Source organism: Somniosus microcephalus, chromosome 10 (genome assembly GCF_052327205.1).
Source record: "Somniosus microcephalus isolate GS21.2 chromosome 10, FLI_Smic_1.0, whole genome shotgun sequence".
Classification (NCBI taxonomy): domain Eukaryota; kingdom Metazoa; phylum Chordata; class Chondrichthyes; order Squaliformes; family Somniosidae; genus Somniosus; species Somniosus microcephalus.
Window position 1 is genome coordinate 211,088,091 of NC_140996.1, and position 25,992 is coordinate 211,114,082.

The 25,992-nt window shown below is 50.2% G+C and overlaps 1 protein-coding gene across 1 annotated transcript in view; it reads right to left on the bottom strand.

The window, feature by feature from the left end:
- Nucleotides 1-25,992, bottom strand: part of oca2 (oculocutaneous albinism II) — a 707,523-nt gene that overhangs the window by 169,778 nt on the left and 511,753 nt on the right. Inside the window, exons 20-21 of the mRNA XM_085999552.1 lie at nucleotides 21,158-21,262; nucleotides 19,415-19,508 (exon numbers count right to left, since the gene is read on the bottom strand). Of these exons, the coding sequence (XP_085855678.1) occupies nucleotides 19,415-19,508; nucleotides 21,158-21,262 (199 nt within the window). The remainder of the gene's footprint in view (nucleotides 1-19,414; nucleotides 19,509-21,157; nucleotides 21,263-25,992) is intronic.

Consider the following 25,992-nt stretch of genomic DNA (forward strand, 5'->3'; position numbering starts at 1 on the left):
GTTCCCATCACCCTCAATCTGATCTCAAGGATGAGTACGTTCCTTGCCTTTCCTCACCAGCACTCAGCTTTAGCAATCTCTTCCTCCACATCCCACTTGACACTCACATCCATGCACCCTTACCCATTCCCTTTCTCTCTATGCTCACAATCACATAACTATTTCACCATGCAGCCCTCACACTCCCTATCACTCTGATGCTTTGAACACAACTGACAACACACAGGGATGGCCCTTGGTCTTGCAACCTCACTCCATCTTTATCTCCTTCTAAGTATCTATGCTATGCAATCTCTACACTCACTCCTTCATTCTCACTCAACCTCCACTTGTCTCCCTCATTGCAGGAAAAGAGAGCTCACAATAAAAGGGAAAGAGCGAGGATAGGAGGAGGGCCACCCTCAGTAGCCCAGCTCACCCCCTGGGAGGAAGCCCAGCTCACCCCCTGGGAGGAGGCGGTCCTGGAAATTGTCGGGGTTGAAAAAGATGCGCAAGTTGGGGACAGACAGACGGGTGCATCACAGCAAGCTGGTGACAGAATAGTTTTCCATCTCTCTCATTGACATTGCATGAGTCGCTGATAATGATTCTGAAGCTATAACAGATGGACATATCATCATCTGCAATATGCAATGTGCATGTAAACTTGACCTCACATCTCTAACTCTTTCCTTTACTCCCCCACAGGACCATTGAGAGCCCCCGTCCCCACTGTCCAGGATGAAGAGCCTGAGCTTCCAGACTCCTCAGAGGAATCTGCAACCTCTGAGGGCGCAGCGTCAGCAGAAATAAGCGCACCCAGCACCAGCGCAGACACTCACACCTCGGTGGGACCTTCGGGACATAGAGTAGTGTTGTTGTTATGTCTGACATTGGGGATAGGTTCTCGATTGCCTTGGCCTGAGCACATGGAGTTTGATAGTGCTGTTATCATTGTATTGTGTATAGGTATTCAATTGCTTGTGCCTGGAAGTGTGTGTGTGTGGCAGCCATTATAAAAGCAACATGAACTGAACTCTGCTTGCGGTCTCTGGATTATCTTTGCAAACACAACATTTGGCGACAAGGATGGCTGAAATCTTTCTTCCACCACCTCCTCCCTTCCTTGCACTACCAGGTGAGCCCCCGATCCCATGGGTTCGATGGTTACAGTCCTTTGAAACCTATCTCATTGCTCTTGGACTAGAAACTGTGAGTACGGCTCGGAAAAAGGCACTGTTATCCCATTGCTTGGGAGCGGAGGGCCAAGCGTGTTCTTGGGACATTATGCACAGCAGACTCAATTCAAACGTATGATGAGGCTGTGGCTCTGTTAAGCACACACTTCTCTGCCCCACAAAGTGCCCTCCTGCGGCGATTCATTTTTAGACAGCGTCACCAACTTCCCGGCGAGTCAGTGCATCAATATGTGGCTAATTTGAGGGGGTTAGCTAGCTCGTGCAAGTTCGGTGTGCTACAAGATGAGATGGTGCGTGATCAACTAATAGAGCACACCAACAACGTGAGAGTGCGTGAAAGACTGTTACTCGAGTCCGACGATCTGTCGTTGTCACAGGCAGTCAACATTGCCTTTCAAGTGGAGTCTGCAGCCGAATGTGCAGCGAAACTAGCACACACACCCAGTGACGGCGCCCTCGGCCCCGACAGCCCTGACACGGTAATGCTCGCGCGACGGCAGCAACACGCGCTACCGCAGCAACAGTGTGGAAACTGCGGATCTCGTTCACATGCTACCAGAGCGCAGAATTGCCCCGCGCACGGCCAAGCCTGTCGCAATTGTGGAAAACAAAATCTCTTTGCCAAGGTCTGCCGCTCTGCCCCTGTTGCTACAGATGAACACTCTCAGTCCTCAAGCAGTTGGCCTATGATTCACAACGTGAGCTCTGGGCCAGTAGTGGCTTTCAAGTCATGCACAATTAACCTGAATGATGTGTGCATCCCTCTGTTATTGGATACCGGTGCCAGCGTCTCACTGCTGAATGTGGACACATTCAAATGCTTTTTCAGCTCCCTGCCACTCTCTGCGCCCTCCACTGCCCTTTGCGGGTATGGTAATTCGAAAATTGAACTAGTGGGCTCAGTCAACCTCACAGTACGCTATGGAACAAAAGTTTTGCCAGATTTTTGTTTTCATGTGGCACGCCAAGGAGCTAACCTGATGGGACTGGATCTTTTCACTGACCTGGGTTTTTCTCTCTTGGACATCGGCGGCTCTGCGATTCTGCACGTCGCCTCACCGTGGCGCCAAACATGGCCAGCACTCTTCGAGGGTCTGGGCTGCCTGACTGCCTTCACCCACCAGCCCATGGTTGACTCCACCGTTACCCCTGTCATTCAGCCACTGCGCCGCATCCCACTTGCTCTCTGTGACGGGGTCACAGCTGAACTAAAGCAGCTACTGGAAGCTGGCATCATCGAACCAGTTGATGCCTCCCCATGGGTCTCCAACCTAGTGGTCGCAACGAAAAAGTCAGGTGGTCTACGCGTCTGTGTCGATCTTCGAGCAGTGAATAAGGCCGTAATCCCTGACAAATATCCACTGCCCACGTCAGAGGAACTCACAGCGCAGTTCTATGGTTCCATCCTGTTCTCGAAACTGGACCTTCGACAGGGCTATCTACAGGTTCCCCTCCACCCCAGCAGCAGGGACCTCACTGCTTTTGTGACACATGCTGGCGTCTTTCGGTACACCAGGATGCCATTTGGACTTAGCTCTGCACCCAGCTGCTTCCAAAAGGTGATGTCCTCTGTGCTCACGGGCATTCCTGGGGTGGCCATCTACCTGGATGACATCGTCGTGCATGGGCCCTCGACCTCCACGCATGACGAATGCCTTCGCAGAGTTTTCACAGCTCTAGCAAAACACAAGCTCACACTGAATGGCGAAAAGTGTGTCTTTGCTGTTTCAGAGATCGAATTTGTGGGGTTTCGGTTGTCGGCTGATGGTATATCCCCACTCCAGTCAAACGTGGATGCCATTCACAGCAACCCAGAACCCAGCTCTGCAGCACAGGTTGCCTCCTTCCTTGGCATGACTGGGTACTACCTGAAGTTTTTGCCCCAGTACTCAGCCACCACAGCCCCACTGCGCCAGCTCCTGCGAAAGGATGAGCCCTGGGTGTGGTCACAAGCCTGTACGGAAGCTGTTCGCCTCCTCAAATCGCAGCTCACGTTGCCTCCAGTGTTGGCTCACTTTGACGTCGCCAGCCCCACCCTCGTCACCTGCGACGCGTCCACTGCAGCTGTGGGGGCGGTGTTATCGTAGATACAGAATGGAGTGGAGAAACCAATCGCCTTTGCCTCCCGAGCCCTCAGCCCCACTGAACAGAAGTACTCAGTAGGCGAGCATGAGGCGCTAGCGTGCGTCTGGGCATGTGAGCGGTGGCACCTGTACACGTATGGCCGTGCCTTCACCCTGCGAACCGATCACCAGGCTCTCACTGCCCTGATGTCGACATCCGGCACGGGCCACAGACCACTGCGTCTACACCGCTGGTCTGACCGCCTCCGCCAATACAATTTCAGTCTCCAGTTCACACCAGGACGTGACAATGTTGTTGCAGATCTGCTCTCCCGCATTGTCTCTGCCCCAGCCCCACTCGTCGGGTCTGACCATGTGGAACAGGATATCGTCCAGATGCTGCACACGCCTCTCCAAACCACAGTCTCTCTCCAGGAGCTCAAAGAGGCCTCTGAACAGGATCCGGCCCTCTCCCAGCTGTGCACCTTCATCAGAGATGGCTGGCCTCGCAAGGTGCCTGAGGAACTGTCTGCCTACTCCAGAGTTAAAGAGGAGCTCTCCTGCTGGAATGACTCCTGTGTTGCACGTGGGCTCTGCACTGTGGTCCCAAGTGCCCTTCGTGCGCGTGTTTTATCCATGGCGCACGAGGGCCACTTGGGCATAGTGAAGCTCAAACAACGATGCCGAGACCTAGTGTGGTGGCCGGGTATCGACAGGGAAATCGAGGCCCTGGTCAAGGACTGTGAAGCCTGCCTTGTAAGTGGCAAGACTGGCCACCAAGCTCCTCCACCCCTGCAACCCCTTGCCTGGCCCTCTCAGCCCTGGGAGCACCTGCAGCTGGACGTCTGCGGGGAGATCCATGGTGTCCCCCACCATCAACGGTTCCTAGTGGTGACCTATGACCTGCACTCAAAATGGCCAGAGGTCACTGCCATGGGCTCCGTCACCTCTCGGGTCATCATTGATATCCTGGAGTCCCTCTTCTCCCGCTGGGGGCATCCAAAGGCCATCACCACAGACAATGGCCCCGAAATGGTCTCTTCGGAACTCTCCTCTTACCTTGAGAGCAAGGGCATCCGTCACATACTACCACCCCGAGTCAAATGGGGGGGTGGAGCGTTTTAACCAGACACTGAAAAATGGCCTCAGAGCACACCTATCCCAGGGGTGTGCGTTTGACAAGGCCCTCCTCCACACACTGCTGCACTACAGAGCCTCCCAGCATTCCACTACAGGGGTCTCACCTGCATCCCTCATGCTAGGCCGTGAGCTCATGCTGCCCCTTGGCAGGCTCCGCCCCTCGCTAGCTCAGAGCCCTGCTCCACCGGCTCAAGCCACAGTCGCTAGACAGCAGGAGAAGATGAAACTCCGCTTCAACCAGTCGAAGAGGGCCAAGGCGCCCAACATCTCAGTCTCTGATTGGGTCAGAGTCCGCAGGCCTCACCGCCACAATAAGATGGCGTCATTCTGGTCCTCCCCTCTCCAAATCAGCCGCCAACTTGGACCAGCCACTTTCTGCCTCACTGACGGCTCTCGGTGGCATGCCAGCCGCCTTCGGAAGGTGCCAGCACCCCCTGATGCAGGATTATACGGACCTAATCCCCAAGCCTTACCCCCAGAGTGGCGGGATGCACATGTGGCTCAGCCAGCCAACCCTCAAGCAGATGTTGTGCCTCAGCCTGCTCCTCACCAGTCCCCACTTCAGCCTGCTCTTCACCAGTCCGCACCTCGGCCTGTTCGTACACGTTCTCGCCCTGGTCACCTACAGGACTTTGTCACTACATTTCATGTTTGAAATTCTGTGAGGGGGAGGAAATGTTATGTCTGACATTGGGGATAGGTTCTCGATTGCCTTGGCCTGAGCACATGGAGTTTGATAGTGCTGTTATCATTGTATTGTGTATAGGTATTCGATTGCTTGTGCCTGGAAGTGTGTGTGTGTGGCAGCCATTATAAAAGCAGCATGAACTGAACTCTGCTTGCAGTCTCTGGATTATCTTTGCAAACGCAACAGTTGTCACCTGGTGTATCACAGCTCACAAGTGAGCATCAGCAGATTGTGGAGACAGGGACAGCAGTGGAGAGTCCTCGTCGGAGGGCGCAGGACTCTGCCAGCTTGGCTCAGCTGCATGTCGACCCTCTGCCTCTGGGTCCATCCATAAGATCAAAGGTGATGGAACTCCATGCACAGATGCAGGAGTCTCTGGCAGGTTTTGTCTCTAGGGTCGCTGTGAATGTGGAGCGAAAATGAGCAGAGCCTTTGTGGAGTCATTGGCGCATGAACGCATGAACACGGAAAGGATGGCTACCTACGTGGAAATGATTGCTGCCTCTGTGGTAAGGCTGGCTACGGTAGAGGAGGGCTACGGCCATGGAGGAGGTTAGTCACCAGGGTATGGAAAACATGGTGAGTGTTCAGAATAGAATGACATCTCTTGAGGAGCGATGGGCATCTATTGAACATAGAAACCAGACCTTCATGGAAGTCCTTCTGAGTAGGACTGCCATTGCAGAAACGGGTCCTCATGGCCCCCCTGATGTGCAGCAAGGTGCTCTCCAGCAACTTGCAGGCGCAGAGGGGGAGCTGACCCATGAGAGGGGGGTTGGTGGCAGACCTCAAGGAAGTGGGGGCTCCTCTCCAAGCACTCACACTTCCATGCCACTGCAGAGCCCTCAGTCAGAGCCCTACCGGAGTCCACACCCAAGTGAGATAGAGGTCTCAACCCCTGCACAGCCGCAGGAGCAGCAGACTGTTGACGAGCCCTCACAGGCTCGCCACCCCAGAGGACGCCCACCAAAGGTGTCGAGACAGGAGCAGCAGGAAAGTGAGCAAAGGGCCTCCACATCTGCTGAAGCCACAGGGGAACCACTACGTAGGAGCACACGTAAAAGGAAAATAAAGCACAAGTAGTCACAAGGGTAGTCACTTGGGTGAAATTTTATGTATTGTTAAAAAAAGCCATCAGATGAATTCTGTCAATAAAAAGTCTGATGGCTACTGCTGTATTTGTCATGTGTCATTTTGCGAATGGGACTTTCACATTGAGGGCTTAGGATTACTTGCAATTGTCAGTATGCTGGACAAATAGCTAGGAATCCGCAGTGTCTTGACCATTGTCGAAGCTCAGGTAAGAAGCTGCAAGGCAAAAGTGCTTGGCTAGGCTAAGCAAATCTGGCCAGGATGAGTACGTTCCTTGCATCCCGGGCAGCAATATTCTGGTGTAATGCTGCCGCTGGTTGTTGGTCCTCTGCAGGATGGTCGTTTTCGCCCTCCTCCTCTTCCTCCTCCTCCTCCTCATCATCATCTGAGGAGGATATGTGAGGAGCCACTTGGTCCTCAGGAATCTGCAAGCCACGACGCTGTGCCATGTTGTGAAGTGCACAGCAAACCATGACGATTCTGGAGACCCTGGCTGCTGAGTACTGCAGGGCTCCACCTGATCTATCCAGGCATCTGAAGCGCATCTTCAGCAAACCGATAGTTTGCTCGATAATGGATCTGGTGGAAATGTGGCTGGAGTTGTAGCGCTCCTCGTTTTCGTTGGCTGGCTTCCTCAATGGCGTCATTAGCCAAGTCCCCAGGGGATAGCCCTTGTCTCCAAGTAGCCATCCGCGTAGTTGGTCTGGCGGCCTGAATAGCAGAGGCACACTAGGCTGGCGCAGTATGAAGGAGTCATGGCAACTGCCAGGGTACATGGCACAAACATGCAAAATCTCCTTCTTGTGGTCACACACCAGCTGAACGTTAAGGGAGTGGAAGCCCTTGCGGTTGACAAAAATACCTGGATTGCGATGGGGTGCCTTAAGGGCCACATGTGTGCAGTCAACGACGCCCTGCACCCTTGGAAAGTCTGCCACATGAACTAATCCAACCGCTCGCGCTGTCACACTTGCGCGATCCTTGGTGAAATGGATGTGATTGTGCGCAAGGGCAAAGAGGGCATCGGTTACCTGCGTGATGCAAGTGTGTGCGGCCGCCTGTGAAATGCCGCTGATGATCCCTGGAATGAGCCTGAGGCAAAAAAGTTGAGTGCGGTGGTGACTTTGATGGCCACTGGTAAGGAGTGTCCACCTGGTCCTCTGGGCAGCAGGTCTTGCTGTAGCATTGCGCAGATGTCAGTCACTACCTCTCGCGAAAGTCGGAGCCGCCTTTGGCACTGCTGCTCAGTCATGTTGAGGTAGCTGACCCTCTGTCTGTAGACCTTGTTTGGGGGGTATCTCCTGCGCCGACAGGCTTCCAGGCGCTGACCCCGTCTGGCCTGTGCTGCCTCAGGTGGGTGAGCAGCAGCCTGTCGCTCCTGCTGCTGCTGCTGTTGCTGGTGCTGCTGTTGTTCCTGGCTCTGCTGCTGCCGCACCTGGTGCTCGAGCTCCTCTAATGCCCAGAAGGGAAGGAAAAAAATGGCTCCCATGCTTCTGGCATATGCCTCTGTTGAGGAAGCGTTGAGTGAAGGTGGCGAGAGGGGTTTCACAGGAGTTCACACTGGGGATGTGTGTGAGGCTCCAACCTTCCACAGGTGTGGTTAAGTCTGGTAAAAGTTGGCCCAGGCCTGAGACAAAAAATCCTGCCGCCTGCAAATGATGGCTGATCAAATCTCCTCTTTAATGGTTGACCTGCAGCTGATAGTCAGCAATCCAATTGTGCTACCACCAGGTTTCACAGTCGTGATTCCCACCAGGCGTGTTTTACGTGGGAAAAGGGTTAAAAGTGCAAGGGACTGTTAAAATGGCATTATAGAGGCCACTTAGTGGTGATTAAGGGCCTTAAATACCAGTCCCGCCTGTTGGATGCGGGACGGATTCGGGACCATCAGACGCGCCTGAGTAAAAATGGCTCGGAGTCGGGAACCAGGCGGGGGGGTCCCGACCGCCAGTTTTTGTGATTTTAACCCCCCCGCATGCCTCCAGGCCTGCCTCCACGGCTCAGTTAAAATCGAGGCCATTGTGTATTCCCTTGCCTTGTGAGTTCTCCCAAAATGCATCACTCCACACTTTTCAGGGTTAAATTCCATTTGCCACTGTTCTGCCCATCTAACCAACCTGTCTATATCGTCCTGTAGCCTGAGGCTTCCCTCCTGGCTATTTACCACTCCACCAAGTTTCGTGTCATCTGCGAACTTACTGATCATACCTCCTACATTCATATCTAAATCATTAATGTACACTACAAACAGCAAAGGACCCAGCACCGATCCCTGCAGTACACCATTGGACACAGGCTTCCAGTCACAAAAACAACCTTCGACCATCACCCTCTGCCTCCTGCCACTAAGCCAATTTTGGGTCCAATGTGCCAAATTGCCCTGGATCCCATGGGCTCTTACCTTCTTGACCAGTCTCCCATGTGGGACTTTGTCCATGTGGACGACATCAACTGCACTACCCTCATCCACACACCTAGTCACCCCCTCGAAAAATTCAATCAAATTGGTCAGACATGATCTCCCCCTGACAAAGCCATGCTGACTATCCTTGATTAATCCTTGCCTCTCCAAATGGAGACTAATTCTGTCCCTCAGAATTTTTTCCAAAAGTTTCCCTACCACTGATATTAGGCTCACTGGCCTGTAATTCCCTGGTTTAACCCTACTTCCTTTCTTGAATAATGGTACTACGTTAGCTGTTCTCCAGTCCTCTGGCACCTCCCCTGTGACAAGAGAGGTTCTGAAAATTTGTGTCAGAGCCCCTGCAATTTCCTCCCTTGCCTCACACAGCAGCCTGGGCTACATCTCATTTGGGCCTGGGGATTTATCCACTTTTAAGCCCGCTAAAACCGCTAGTACCTCCTCCCTCTCAATAATAATTTGTTCAAGTATATCATAATACCCCTGCCTGATTTCTATGCCTACATTGTCCTTCTCCATAGTGAACACAGATGCAAAATATTCATTTAAAATCTCATCTACATCTTCCGGCTCTACACACAGATTACCACTTTGGTCCCTAATGGGCCCTACTCTTTTCCTGGTTATCCTCTTGCCCTTAATATACTTATAAAACACCTTGGAATTTTCCTTTATTTTGCCCGCCAGTGTTTTTTCATGCTCCCTCTTCGCTCTCCTAATTTCTTTTTTAAGTACCCCCCTGCAGTTTCTATACTCCTCTAGGGCTTCCACTGTTTTTAGTCCTTTGTATCTGCCAGGTCCCACCCTTGACCTTTGCCGGAACATGTTGGCGTTGCACTCTCTCTATTTCCTTTCTGAAAGGCTCCCACTGCTCTGATGTGGATTTTCCTACAAGTAGCTGATCCCAGTCCACTTTGGCCAGATCCTGCCTTATCATATTAAAATCAGCCTTCCCCCAATTTAGAACCGTTATTTCCGGTCCATCATGTCCTTTTCCATGACTACCAGAAACCTCACCAAATTATGGTCACTGTCACCAGAATGCTCTCCTACTTGCCCGGCTACATTCCCTAGAATTAGGTCCAGTACCGCCCCCTCTCTTGTAAGACTTTCTACATGCTGGCTGAAAAAGCTCTCCTGGATGCACTTTAAGAATTCCGCACCCTCTAAGCCTTTCATACTCTGACTATCCCAGTTAATATTGGGGAAGTTGAAATCCCCTACTATTATTACCCTATTATTTCTACACTTCTCTGAGATTTGCCTACATATCTGTTCCTCTATCTCCCCCTGACTGTTTGGGGGCCTATAGTACACTCCCAGCAAAGTGCTTGCCCCCTTTTTGTTTTTAAGTTCTACCCATATGGCCTCATTAGAGGAACCTGATAAGATATCACCCCTCCTTACAGCAGTAATTGACTCCTTGATTAATATTGCGACACCCCCTCCTCTTTTACACCCCCCTCTGTCTCGCCTGAAGATTCTATACCCCGGAATTTTGAGCTGCCAGTCCTGGCCCTCCCTCAACCATGTCTCTGTGATAGCAGCAATATCATACTCCCATGTGTTCATCAACACCTTCAATTCATCTGCCTTACTCGCAAGACTCCTTGCATTAAAATAAATGCCATCCAGCCTTGCCATGTATTAGAAAAAAAACAAGAGCCATGAATATTGGCTCGGTTCTTAGAATCATAGAATGCTAAAGCACAGATGGAGGCCTGTGCACAATATTGTTATTTCCCATTACCTCAAAATGATGCAACTCCTACAACCTGGAGGCTTTCCAAATGCAAGCTCGATGTAATTTAATCAGTATAATCTTGATTTATCTCAACATCCCACTTCTTTTCAACCCTTGGTAGCACCCTGTACTTTGGGCATTGGCCCTTCAGCTAAGTTTGCCAAAAGTAATATTTTTCAAAGCTGGCGTTGGCCAGTTTTAAATTTTGCCTGCGTGACAGGAGGGGAAGGAAGGAGCAGCAAGCGTTAACTTTTCTCATTGTGTAATACAATTTTAAAAATCTAAATTATATGTGGGTGTGTGAAACTCCGAGTTACACTATTAAGGAATAACATTAATGAATTGTACTTTTTACAATTTATATATAATGCAGACCTTCCCTATTAAGTGAAAATTTTAAACCTTATCTGTATGAAAGTTAAAGTATAAATAATGAATTATGCTATTAGATTTGATTAACATGGGCAAATTCAGATAATTATAACTTACTGTTCCTAGTCCTATGGCAGGACTGTCATATGAGGAGAGATTGGGTCGACTAGGCCTGTATTCACTAGAGTTTAGAAGAATGAGAGGGGATCTCATTGAAACGTATAAAATTCTGACCGGGCTAGACAGACTGGATGCAGGGAGGATGTTTCCCCTGGCTGGGGTTCTAGAACGAGGGGTCACAGTCTCAGGATACAGGGTAGGACATTTATGACTGAGATGAGGAGAAATGTCTTCACTCAGAGGGTGGTGAACCTGTGGAATTCTCTACCACAGAAGGCTGTGGAGGCCAAGTCACTGAATATATTTAAGAAGGAGATAGATAGATTTCTAGACACAAAAGGCATCAAGAGGTATGGGGAGAGAGCGGGAATATGGTATTGAGATAGAGGATCAGCCTTGATCATATTGAATGGTGGAGCAAGCTTGAAGGGCCGAATGACCTACTCCTGCTCCTATTTTCCTATGTTTCTATTAATTCAAAAACCCATGTCCTGTCTGTAAGAAACATCGAAGACCACTTTTGATCCAACATTAGGAGAGCAGTGCACTTTAACACATCATAGCCTAAAACATCCATGTACTTTGGTGAGGGGGAGGAAGTGCGGCTGGGTGGGTCCTCCATTTGATACTTCAACTTTCCATTGTCCCATTGGGGGTGGCGGGGGGCGGTGAGGAGGTGAAGGGATAGAATTGAACGTCAGGATGGACAACAGCAGATTGACCTCCCCATTATACAGCCCACCCAGTTTTCCTTTCCAATGGCTTCAAGTCATGGTAGGGTCTATGACAGGCCGCTGAGCTGCTATTGACCGTTTTGCGCCCCCGCCGAAGTTGAATTTCACCTCCGTCTGTCTTTTAAATATTCAGGGTGGACTCCCCGTGCTTGTAAAGGCACAACAGAGGCACCTGCCATGCTTTGCCATTCTGAGAGTCGGAGCCCAAAGCCCGAATAAAGCCGAAGAACAAAAGCAAAATCATTTTTTTTTTCAAACTCAACAGCCCACTGTGGCCACTCTACCGACTGCATTCAATCATTCAGGGGTTGATTGCCATTTGCCTTCTCTACTGTAGGCCCCAGTTAAGGCCCAGAATGCCACCTGCACGGCCCCGAGCTGCTGGACTGGGCCAGGCAGAAGAAGCAGCCACCTCTCCTGGATTTTGGGGGGTAACTTTAGAGGGGTGGAAACCAAATGGATCTGAGGACCTTCAGTGACCTCACTGGTCACGACTTGTAGGGTAGAATCTCTACCTCCATGACTTTGATCTTAAACACCAGAACCTGGTCACTCGATATTGTACAAATGCTTAACACGTTTATTATATCAAATTCTCTGCCTGCCTTAACAGTTTTCCTTTTTTTTATAACAGGGAATTACAAATCTGAATTCTGGGATTATAGGAGGAGCCCTCAGGACAACGTTGGTGCAGCCAATGAGGCCCAGGACTTTGCGGGGGGGTGGGGGGTGGGGGGGGAGGAGGCCCGCAATCTGTGCAAACTCCAGAACCATTTCCCATTTCCAGTTGTCCATGGGGAACGCGACGAAAGTTTGATTTAGCGAACGCGGCATCAGTCACCTGCTTAATGCAAGCACGATCTACAGGCTGACTGATGTTGCTGACATTCCCTGTCAGAGCCTGGAAGGAGCCAGAGGGAAAGAAGTTCAGGGCTGCAGTCAAACTTCACTGCACCAGGCAATGCAGGGACAGCTGGTCTCCCTGCAGCTACAGCTCCCTGCGCCTGATCCACCTGCCTCCTGCTTCTGCTGCTCCTCTTCCTCGAGCCAGAATGGTTTTGCTAGAAGGAGGCCTTATTTTTATTTTTTTTGCCAGTGTCCCCTTATGATTTCAGAAGGTTGTCTGGGCACAGCAAGCACTTTAAAATTAAATGGCTATTCAAAAAAAACCACTACAAACTACCAGCAAAATGTCTCCCAAACCTTTGGAGCGTGTGAAATGAGATAAATCACATAAATACTGCAGCAACAAGAGCAGGTCAGAGGCTGGGTATTCTGCGGCGAGTGTCTCACCTCCTGACTCCCCAAAGCCTTTCCACCATCTACAAGGCACAAGTAAGGAGTGTGATGGAATACTCTCCACTTGCCTGGATGAGTGCAGCTCCAACAACACTCAAGGAGCTCGACACCATCCCTGGCAAAGCAACCCGTTTGATTGGCACCCCATCCACCACCTTAAACATTCACTCCCTCCACCACCAGCGCACTGTGGCTGCAGTGTGTACCATCTACAAGATGCACTGCAGCAACTCGCCAAGGCTTCTTCGGCAGCACCTCCCAAACCCGCGACCTCTACCACATGGAAGGACAAGGGCAGCAGGCGCATGGGAACACCACCACCTCCAAGCTCCCCTCCAAGTCACACACCATCCTGACAGAAGTATATGGCCGATCCTTCATCGTCGCTGGGTCAAAATCCTGGAACTCCCTCCCTAACAGCACTGTGGGAGTACCTTCACCACACGGACTGCAGCGGTTCAAGAAGTCGTCTCACCACCACCTTCTCCAGGGCAATTAGGGATGGGCAATAAATGCTGGCCTTGCCAGCGACGCCCACATCCCATAAAAACGAATAAAAAAAGAGAGGTGAGGATCCTTTTCAGTAACGTTGAAAATAGCTGCCTCCCAACTTGCACCACCTGTGATTTGTGGACATGAAGAGGAAGCTGCACCTTATTTACATGAAAATTTTGTTGGAGCCTTAACTGTGTCCGCTGACTCTTATTTGAATGTGTTGATTAGGCCCCCGCCTGTTTCCCGTGGGAGCGCTGGACGCTTAAAATCGAAACGGGTGGACCTCCTGCGGTAAGTTGACGGTTTAATTTTTGTCCTGATTCTCGTCTTGCTACCACCCTGTTTACAGGCGCAAAGGAGGCAGAACAGAGACGAAATTCCGCCCCGCAGCATCTCTGTGAACTGGGCCTGGAGGGGTTAGGGTGCAGGAGACTGACTGCCAAAGTAACCCTTGGGCCAGTGGTGATCTGGCTGGTCTGTTGAAAATCCAAATGTCGCTCTGCCGTTTCTTTTTTTAAACATTAAAAATCTATTAATCGTGAAATATAAAAGTGCTTAAAATGAACAAAAGTGCGTTATTTTTAATGTAGAAATTCTAAAATGTTTCCTGGGGACACTGCACCCTAGAAAGGCAGCAGCAGTTTTGTACAGCTGATATCTTAGGCTAGAAATTCGTCTCGGCGGTGGCGATAACCGGGCGGTATCGGACCGGCCGTCCGTTATACGCAGCGCTGGATATTCAGTTCTATTGCAGTCACGCAACTAAATATGAGGCGCTGCGTATAACGGACGGCCGATCCGATACCGCCCGGTTTTCACCGCTGCCCGAGACGAATTTCTAGGCCTTAGATTCTCCCTTCGGACTTTCATGTTATTTTTGAACTCCTCTAATACAAGTGAAGGAATGTTGGTGATTTTTTCTCACCTTCAATGGTAAACTGTGCGGACCAGATTACCCGCCCATTGTCCAATTTTCATTTCCATTTAGATCACCGAGATGAAAATCAGGCGGGTTCTACACTGGACTGGCAGCCTGCTCTGCCAGTTTACCACGGTGAAACTGAAAGTTGCCCCCGTTGTGTACACCTCTGACGTAAGATGCAAAGCCTGTGTAAGTATGAAGGGTTTTGATGGAGCAGATAATGAGAAACTGTTTCCACTGACAATGGTGGGGGGTGGGGGGGGGGGGCGGCAGTCGGTAACCAGAGGACACTGATTCAAGGTAATTGGTAAAAGAACTAGGGGGGGAGATGAGAATTTTTTTTCATGCAGTGAGTTGTTACGATCCAGAATGCAGTGCCTGAAAGGCTATTGGTATTGCAGCCAGCTATGTGGATTAACTATCCAAAGGTTAACTTTACCACAGAGCAAAGGGAATTTCCTGCAGACATTCTAGAGATATATACAGAATAGAATCATACAGCATAGCAAATTGGATATATACTTGAAAATGAAAACATGCGTAGGGCTACGGGGAAAGAGCGGGGGAGTGGGACTAATTGGAGCGCTCTTTCAAAGAGCCGGCACAGGCACGATGGGCCAAATGGCCTCCTTCTGTGCGGTAAGAATCTGTGATTTCGTAGGTACTTGCTTTCGTATGTGTATGATGACTTTCCCCCAGTGGCTTAGTGGATAGATGCAGTGCCTGGTGTGACACTGAACCATACAGAATAAGAAGATCCCATATTGTATCCCCAATCTTTGTTGAAATAGTTGATAAGAACAATCAGGAGCAGGAGTGGGCCATACAGCCCCTCGAGCCTGCTCCACCATTCAATAAGATCATGGCTGATCTTCCACCTCAACTCCACTTTCCTGCACTATCCCCAGAACCCTTGATTCCCCTAGAGTCCAAAAATCTATCGATCTCAGCCTTGAATATCCTCAGTGTTCCAGGTGTGGTCTCACCAAAGCCCTGTACAATTGATCTCAATTGCGGCTGTAGGAGGGACTACAATTGGTATCAGTGCCCTTAAATTAGAAAGAGGAAAAATCAACCAGAGTTCATTCGCCTGATTGGAGAGTGCTGCAATGAGAGCTGCTATGCGAAAATCTGATGAAGCCCAGTAGCCTATCTGCTTATAGATGAAGAGATAGTGGAGAATCAGCATTTTCAAAGGGCGGGGGAAGAATATTGATTGGGCACCCATGAGAGGAGTGAGGGGGGTGCGAGGTGGGAGAAAATTGATGGGACAACAAAATACACAACAGATATTGAAATCAACATTGTCTATCCTTCTCTTCACTTTTTTTCCACTGATTCAGCACAGCTGGAAGAAAGCAAGAAAGACCCAGCGCGCGCACACACACACACACACACTCGCACACACACACACACACACACACACACACACACACACACACACACACACACACACACGCGCGCACACACTCGCGCACACACTCGCGCACACTCGCACACACACACACTCGCACACACTCGCACACACACACACTCGCGCACACACACACTCGCACACACACACATATTCACGCACTCACACACACTCTCTCGCACACACACACACACTCGCACACACACACACATTCACGCACTCACACACACACTCTCTCGCACACACACACACTCGCACACACACTCGCACACACTCGCACACACACACTCGCGCGCACACACACACACACACACTCGCACACACACACACATTCACGCACTCACACACACACACTCGCACACACACACACACTCACACACACACACTCACACACACACACACACTCACACACACACACACACTCACACACACACACACTCGCACACACACACACTCGCACACACACTCGCACACACACTCGCACACACACTCGCACACACACTCGCACACACACTCGCACTCACACACACGCACTCACACACACGCACACACACTCGCACACACACTCGCACACACACTCGCACACACACTCGCACACACACTCGCACACGCACTCACACGCGCACACACACACACTCACACACACACACACTCACACACACACTCGCACACACACACACACACACACACTCGCGCACACACACACAAACTCGCACACACACTCACGCACACACACTCGCACACACACACACACACACACACACTCACACACTCACACTCGCACACACACACACACTCGCACACACACACACTCACACACTCTCGCACACACACACACACACACTCGCACACACACAGTCGCGCACACACACTCACACACACTCGCACACACACACACATTCACGCACTCACACACACACACTCGCACACACACACACTCACACACACACACACTCGCACACACACTCGCACACACACTCGCACGCACACACACATGCACACGCACTCGCACACGCACTCGCACACGCACTCGCACACGCACTCGCACACGCACTCGCACACGCACTCGCACACGCACACACACACACTCGCGCACACACACACACAAACTCGCACACACACTCACGCACACACACTCACGCACACACACTCGCACACACACACACACACACACACACACTCACACACTCACACTCGCACACACACACACACTCGCACACACACACACTCACACACTCTCGCACACACACACACACACACACTCGCACACATACACACACACTCGCACACACACACACACATTCACGCACTCACACACACACACTCGCACACACACTCTCGCACACACACACACTCACACACTCACTCACACTCGCACACACACTCGCACACACACTCGCACACACACTCGCACACACACTCGCACACACACTCGCACACACTCGCACACACTCGCACACACACTCGCACACACACTCGCACACGCACTCGCACACGCACTCGCACACGCACTCGCACACGCACTCGCACACGCACACACACACACACACACTCGCACACACACACACACACACACTCGCGCACACACACACACACTCTCATACACTCACACACACAAACTCGCACACACACTCACGCACACACACACACACTCGCACACACACACACTCACACACACACACACACACACACACTCACACACTCACACTCGCACACACACACACACTCGCACACACACACACACACACTCACACACTCTCGCACACACACACACACACACTCGCACACACACAGTCGCGCACACACACTCGCACACACACACACACCACTCACACACACACTCGCAGACACACACACACACTCGCGCACACACACACACTCGCACACACGCACACACTCGCACAGACACACACACATACTCGCGCACACACACACACTCGCACACACACACTCGCACACACATACACATGCACTCGCACACACACACACACACTCGCTCACACACACTCGCACACACACACACTCGCGCACACACACACACTCGTACACACACACACTCGCACACACACACACACACACAGCGCACTCGCACACACACACACTCGCACACACACACACACCCAGCGCACTCACACACACACACACACACACACTTGCACACACACTCGCACACACACTCGCACACACCCAGTGCGCGCGCACACACACACACACACTCGCACACACACACACCCAGCACACACGCACACACACTCGCACACACACACACTCGCACACACACACTCGCACACACACTCGCACACACACACACACACACTCGCACACACACACACACTCGCACACACACACACACACTCGCACACACACACTCGCACACACACACTCGCACACTCACACACACACACTCGCACACACACACACACTCGCACACACACTCGCACACACACACACACTCGCGCACACACACGCACACACACACGCACACACCCCCAGCGCACTCACACACACACACATGCATTCACACACACACACGCACACACTCGCACACACACACACACACGCACACTCACACACACACACTCGCACACACACACACACACCCAGCGCCCACACACACACACACACACACACTCGCACACACTCGCACACACACACACTCGCACACACACACACGCACTCACACACCCAGCGCCCACACACACACTCGCACACACACACACTCGCACACACATACATACGCACACTCGCACACACACTCACACACACACACACACACACACTCGCACACACACACACTCGCACACACACACACTCGCACACACACACACTCGCACACACACACACTCGCACACACACTCGCACACACACTCGCACACACACTCGCACACACACTCGCACACACACTCGCACACTCACACACTCACACACACACACTCGCACACTCGCACACACACACTCGCACACACACACACTCGCGCGCACACACACACACACGCACACACACACTCACTCGCACACACACACTCGCACACACCCCCAGTGCACTCACACACACACACACACACGCATTCACACACACACACGCACACACTCGCGCACACACTCGCGCACACACTCGCGCACACACTCGCGCACACACTCGCGCACACACTCGCGCACACACTCGCGCACACACTCGCGCACACACTCGCGCACACACTCGCGCACACACACACACACACACACTCGCACGCACACACACTCGCACACACACTCGCACACACACTCGCACACACACTCGCACACACACTCGCACACACACTCGCACACACACTCGCACACACACTCGCACACACACTCGCACACACACTCGCACACACACACACTCGCACACACACACACTCGCACACACACACACTCGCACACACACACACTCGCACACACACACACTCGCACACACACACACTCGCACACACACACACACTCGCACACACACACACACACACACACCCCTCATAATTTAACTTCTCTAAGATTCATTGCCAATAATTAGCTTCCTTTGTAGAAAGAGCCTTCTCCCACTGTCAGGTACGCTGACAGTGATGAAGTATTAGCGGGTGGGGGGGAAAAGTCTCCGTGCACTGGAATGCATTTTCAGGAATTCATCTGCAGCACGCTTCGATGGAACGGCTTCATTGTCTCTTGTTACTAAAACAGATCACCTTTCAGAGTAATACAACACTGTCACTCACCTCCCAGACAGGCTCCCATTGCCAGAGCGAAAATCAGAGGTTTCACTGGCAGGTTTACATCAGTGTCCTGACTCAGATTAAGCAACACGGGAATCTATTAGGGAAAAAAAGTGGACAACACAGTTGAGAGCAATGTTAGATCCAGTGGAGTTCAACCTATTTTTAAGAAAAAGTGATGAGCAGCAATTAGAATCTGTTGGCTCTTTGGAGTTTAATGTGTGCTTGGCATCTGTTGCAGATTTCAAAGCACAGAGTGAACCAATGCCCCGATACCAGGCCTGTAAATAAGGTCATTTTTTTAATGAGTGACGGCAGCCCACTAAGCAGCACTTGTTGAAAAAAAATGTATTTTTTATATTAAATAGCTTTTTTATAAAAATAAACTTTACAGCTCGTTCTCCTCTAGTAGTCCACCATGATTGCCTGCTTATAAGTGTAGCAGCTTCTCTGAAATTACCTTTTCCATGTGTGTGTTTGGTTCTCAGTTGAAGCCAGTATGAACAGCTGCACACTCTCTGTAATGGGGAAATGGCATCGCTGCTGTGCACCCAATACAACAGAGTTCAAACCATTCACCAGCACTATCCTATTTTTGGTTCAGACACAAAATGCCTGCAGGGCAGCAATAACCTATATATAGATCGTGGTCTGCACTCGATGGGTTGGAAAATAAAACAGACACAAAAAAAATAGAAAATGGGAATTTGATTCATCTCAATTACCTCTTTACAAATTCAGCTGAAAATAACGTTTAAAAAATGCACCAAGCTGGACCTTAGTGAGGATTGTTACCATCCAGGGAGGCCATTGTACAAGTGACCGGAGGTAATTTACTAGTTAAGGGAGGTAATTGTACTGGTGACAAGGCTCGACAAGGTAGGTGCAGAGAGGATATTTCCCCTCACGGGGGCACAGTTTTAGAATAAAGGGTCACCCTTTTAGAACTGAGATGAGGAGGAATTTCTTCTCCCAGAGGGTCGTAAATCTGTGGAATTCTCTGCCCCAGAGAGCTGTGGAGGCTGGGTCATTAAATATATTTAAGGTGGAGATAGACAGATTTTTGCAAGATAAGGGAGTGAAGGGTTATAGGGAGCAGGCGGGGAAGTGGCTTTGAGCCCAAGATCAGCCATGATCTTATTGAATGGCAGAGCAGGCTCGAGGGGCCAAGTGGCCTATTCCTGCTCTTATTTCTTATGTTCTTATGACCGGAGGTAATTTACTAGTTAAGGGAGGTCATTGTACAAGTGACCGGAGGTAATTTATTAGTTAAGGAAAGTAATTGTACTGGTGAATGCAGATAATGTACTAGTGTAAGGAGGTAATGTACTAGTTAGAAGAGGTTACATGTGCACTTTATGTAACAAAGCCTTGAACTTCTTTATAACGAATGTGTTTTACAATTTCATCACACAGAGGAAATATTCTGTTACTAATCTTGATAGGCAGTCCAGCTGATAATAAAAATGCTTCTCCCAATTTCTTTTTAAATTTATTCACTCTTATTAAATATTCCATTAGACTTGAAGTGAACGGAAGCAGATTAAAACTTCCCTGTGTGGGCAGAAACTTCGGAGAACTAAAGATGAGTGCTGAGTTGAATGGGCTTTCTCAAAGTTGGCTTGTTAACCAAAAGCAAAAGACCGAGTTATGATGCTGGGAGGTTGAATTTAGAACTTGGCAAACTTGTACTGATTGAAGCTTCCCTGTCCAAGAGCCAGGTCTGGCATCCTAGAACTGACTTACCATAGTGGCTGTAAAAGGAATATTATCTATCAGGGAAGATGCCAGGGCAGAGACCCAAATGACGAGGATTAAAGCGATTGAGAGTCGTTGGTCTTCTGGAACAGACTGGTATAGAGAGAAAGTAAAAGTGGAGAGCATTAGTTTAGGAAAAACAATAACACATCAGAATAAGGCAGTTTGGAAAGACGGTAAATGCTGGAAGCCCTCAGCAGGTCAGGCGGCCTGTGTGGAGGGAGAAACTGAGTTAACGTTTCAGGCCGATGACCTTTCATCGGAACTCTGGTGACTTCAGGCCTTTGACCTGAAACGTGAACTCCATTTCTCTCTCCACACACGCTGCCTGACCTGCTGAGGGCTTCCAGCATTTACTGTTTTATTCCAGATTTCCGGCATCCGCAGTATTTTGCTTCAGTTTGTTTCATTAATGAGAAAGTACTGGAGTCCAAAGTTAGATCTAGGCTACAGATATATGAAGGGTTTATTTTGCTGATCTGAACATTTCAGTTAAGCAATAATCCTGTACTCTATAGGTATACAAGAACAGAACATGCAAATATCCTAAATTAACTGGCAACAATGAACTAAAATGGGAATATGAGTGAGGAGCTATACCACTTTCTGACTCTCTAGCCCTTAATGTACCGAGGGACTCTAAAATAAAATTAAAATGCCCATTATTGAAGCATTTCAGTGTTTATTGAACATAAGAACAGTAAAGGATGAGAAAAGGCCAGTCAGCCCATTGAAACGTATCCCTCTCGTATCCTTACTCTCTCAGTCTAGCATCCAATTTCATTGACAGATTATTCCAAACCTTTAGTACCCGTTGTGTGAAGAAATTCTTACTAATGTCTATTTTAAATGTACTTTTCAATAACAAATTTATGTCTTAAAACATTGACTAACTTTGCAGTCATATTCAAAGTTGTCCTTATCTCTAAGTGTCAGCTGTGGCTCAGTGGGTCGCACTCGCGCCTCTGAGTCAGAAGGTTCTGGGTTCAAGCCCCACTCTGAGACTTTGAGCACAAGAATCTAGGCTGACACTCCAGTGCAGCGCTGAGGGAGTGCTGCACTGTTGGGGGTGCCACCTTTCGGATGAGACATTAAACCGAGGCCCTGTCTGCTCCTTCAGGTGGATGTAAAAGATCCCATGGCACTATTTCAAAGAAGAGCAGGGGTATTATCCCCAGTGTCCTGGCCAGTACATATCACCTCAATCAACATCACTAAAAAAAAACAGATTATCTGGTCATTATCACATTACTGTTTGTGGGAGCTTGCTGTGTGCAAATTGGCTGCTGTGTTTCCTACTTCTTTTTCTTCTTAGGCAGTTCCACGGAACTGAGGATGACTTGCTTCCACACTAAAAATGTGGTGACTGATGAGTCCAATGCGGGACCTACAGTCTCTGTCACAGGTAGGGCAGATGGTGGTTGAAGGGGCGGGTGGGTGGGGTGCTTGGGTTGACGTGCGCGCCTTCCGCTGTTTGTGCTTTGCTCCCGGCGAAGAGACTCGAGGTGTTCGGCGCCTTCCCGGATGCTTCTCCTCCACTTTGTGTGGTCTTGGGCCAGGGATTCCCAGGTGTCGGTGGGGATGTTACACTTTTTCAAGGAGGCTTTGAGGGTATCCTTGAAACGTTTGCTCTGCCCACTTGGGGCTCTCTTGCCTACATTACAACAGTGACTACACTTCTAAAAAAAAGTATTTCATTGTCTGTAAAGCACTTTGGGACATTCTAAGGTCATGACAGGCATTGTATAAATGCAAGTCTTTCTTTTATAACCTTCAATATTTTATATAACCCTATGAGGTCCCACCTCAGCCTTCTTCTTTCTAGACTATAGAACTTGAGCTTCTCTCAACTATACCAATAGCTCATTCCTTTGTAACTGGGATCAATCTTGTTGATCTTCTGTGCGCTTGTCCAATACATGTACATTCTTGTATCCTGGGACCAAAATTTAGGCCTGGAATTCCTGGCTGCCCTTGCAAAAAGTCACAGACCCCTGGGGGAGCCCAGGAGCTTTCCTGTGCACACCTCCTTGATATGAGAGGCAGGGTTACATTTGCCCGCCCACCTCCCACCGGAATTCAGGATGGGACTTAACAGTTGGCAGAATGCTTGTGAAACTGGGTTTCGCTCCAGCGTTTTCCAGTCTTCCAACCAGTAATTCACAGCACTTCTCCCTGGAGCCCGACTGAAATTTTGGACCCTATAGGTGGCAATGCAAGTAGATACAGCCATAAAGGGAAATGGGTTTGTATCTTGAGTTTGTATCTAGAGACATTGAATACAAAGTAAAGGAGATAATGTTGACGTGTTTGAAGTATTCCGTACATTTTTGGGCAGCTCACGAGAGCAAGAATAGAAAAGCAATGGAACATGTGCAGCACAGATTCACTAGAGATGAGGGGGTTACAGTTATGAAGAGAGACCGGAGAAACTAAGGGAGAAAAATTCGGTTGCTTTGCGCTTCCCGTTAGCGCCCTAAGAGATTCACCAGACATTTTGCGCCAGCGCTAAACACTACCTCCATGATCTCCTGCGCCGGCAGATCGTGACATCAGTCAAGTGCGCAACGCCCCGGACCGGATATTGAGTGGCACTCCCTGCCTTACCACCTGCCGCTAGCAACTACAGGTTGAGGGGAGCGTGTTACAGTCGGGAAGGGACTGGGGGAGCGCTATTTAAAGGCGACCGCTTCCTGCCTTTTTTTGTCAGCGACATTTTTACACCACGCACTCAGAGAGAGGGAGAGAGACTTCTGGAGAGATTCAATGCTGTGTGAAGGAGTTTTGGGTACTGAGCAGCACTTTGCAGGTTCATTTTGATTTGCCCTTCCTTGTATCAATTTAGAAGAGACTGTGGGCAGAGCACTCTGAGCTCTTTCCCTGGGCCTCTCCATTGTTCTTTCCAGCAGATTTGATGTACAGGTCTCTCCAGGCCGAGATTCAAGGCTGCAATGAGCAGGATGTGGATGGAGAGCAAAATCGACCTTCCGCTTTAAGAACTGGCCAGCGCCAGTGTGTCTGTGTTCCATTGCTGACTGACATCACATGAGCTTCGCCAGCACGCTGAGGTAGCGCCTCACTCCTCGGCGTTAGCGCCTTAAGAGAGGTGTGTAGCGCCTGATTTAGCGTTCCAATCACCTCCAGAGGCGATAGAAGCCAGGTTTGCAGTCGGAGGCGATAATTAGTGGCAGGCGCTAAACTTTGCGCCCGGCCGAAAATTGCGCCCCAAACGGGGCGATACCGAATTTCTCCCCCTGAGGCTTTTTTTCACTAGAGCGGAGAAAGTAAAGGGGTGACTTGATAGAGATCTTCATTATTATGAAGGGTTATGGTAAAGTAAACGGTGATAGATTGTTTGCTCAGTTACTGGCAAGACAATTCGAGAGAGCGTAAATATAAGATCATCACAAAAGGAATTAGAGCTGAGGTCAGAAAAAAAATCTTTGTAGAGAGGGAAGGGTCCTTAAATAGGCGTTAGGTCCCTCATTAACACATTTAAGGGGCCTACGTCTGCTTAAGGCGGCCACCCAGGATGCCTGCAACATGGGCGTTGCGTTCCGAAATGGGACATTTTTTGCTGCTGTTTTGCCCCCATAAAATGGGGGCAATGAGGATCAATTTCTACCCTAACAAATTTAGATAAGCCAGCTAAAAATGGCGCTGGGAGGAGGTGAGGTGCTTCCTCAAAAAGAGAGAAATCCTGAGCACAGTTAAGAAGTGCTATTCTCTGCCACAAACTATTGTGAAAACAGAGTCCATCAAAGGGAATTGAACAGTTACTTGAAACTGAGGATCAAGGATAAGGGGAGCAAAGCGTAGGGTTAGACTAGGTGGCTCAAGTAGAATTGAGCTGAATCGTCTATCTCTGTGCTGTAACATTCCATGATTCTGTGAATCAGTTCACACACCTCCTAGGGCACAGTTGTGGGGTGAAATTAACAGAGTCTCCTAAGTAGGTAACCTCACCAGCATCACATTTAGGGGTAAAAATTCAGTTGTTTTGCGCCTCCCACTAGCGCCCGGGTGTGGCGCGACCCACGCCTCCCGCGAAATTCATCGCCGTGCACAGCGCCCCGGCCGTGATCTTCGGGAGCGCCCACTGACTTGGCGCCGGATGCTATGTCTGACGGGGTCAGGAGGGCCTACCTGCAGCCGGGGAGGCGCAATTTAAAGGCGAGGTGCGGGGCGGCCATTTTTGTTGCTGGCCGCCTGCCAGCACTTGCCTGCACTCCTGTCCCCAGACTCCTGAACTGCCACCCCCCCCACCCCCCGCGGAGTGCCGGCTTCGCTCCAAGAGCCTGGCACTTCTCTTGAGTGCCAGGATCTTTTGCCGGCACTCCCGATCACCGCTGGCCCAGCTGGGCCCCGGGTCGCGCTGCGCAAGGCCCCTCCCCTTTAAGAAGGGGAGCAAGGCCTGCAATCCCGTGGCACGACGTGCCGCAGCGTGTGGTGCTGCAGCACGTACCGCCGCGATATTCACTCGCAGCGCCCCATGAGAGATGCGGGACACTTCCAGTGACGCCCCGCTTCCCTCTTGGGGCGCAACCACTCAATTTCTGGTGTGGGGGCACTAATTTTTCCGGGGCGCTAAAATTAGCATCCCGGCGAAGTTAGCGCCCCAAATGAGGGCCTACTCAATTTTTAGCCCTTAGAGTCTCTGAACTGTCTGTCTTTCAGTGGAGATGAGCTTCAGTGAAACTTAATACCTTAAGGAAAGAAATACTCCAGTATAGCCCAACTTATTTGTAATGTCATAACTGTTTCCTCCATCACCTACATTCTACATTAGCCTCCAACACCCCACTCTCAGTTGGAAAAGGCCA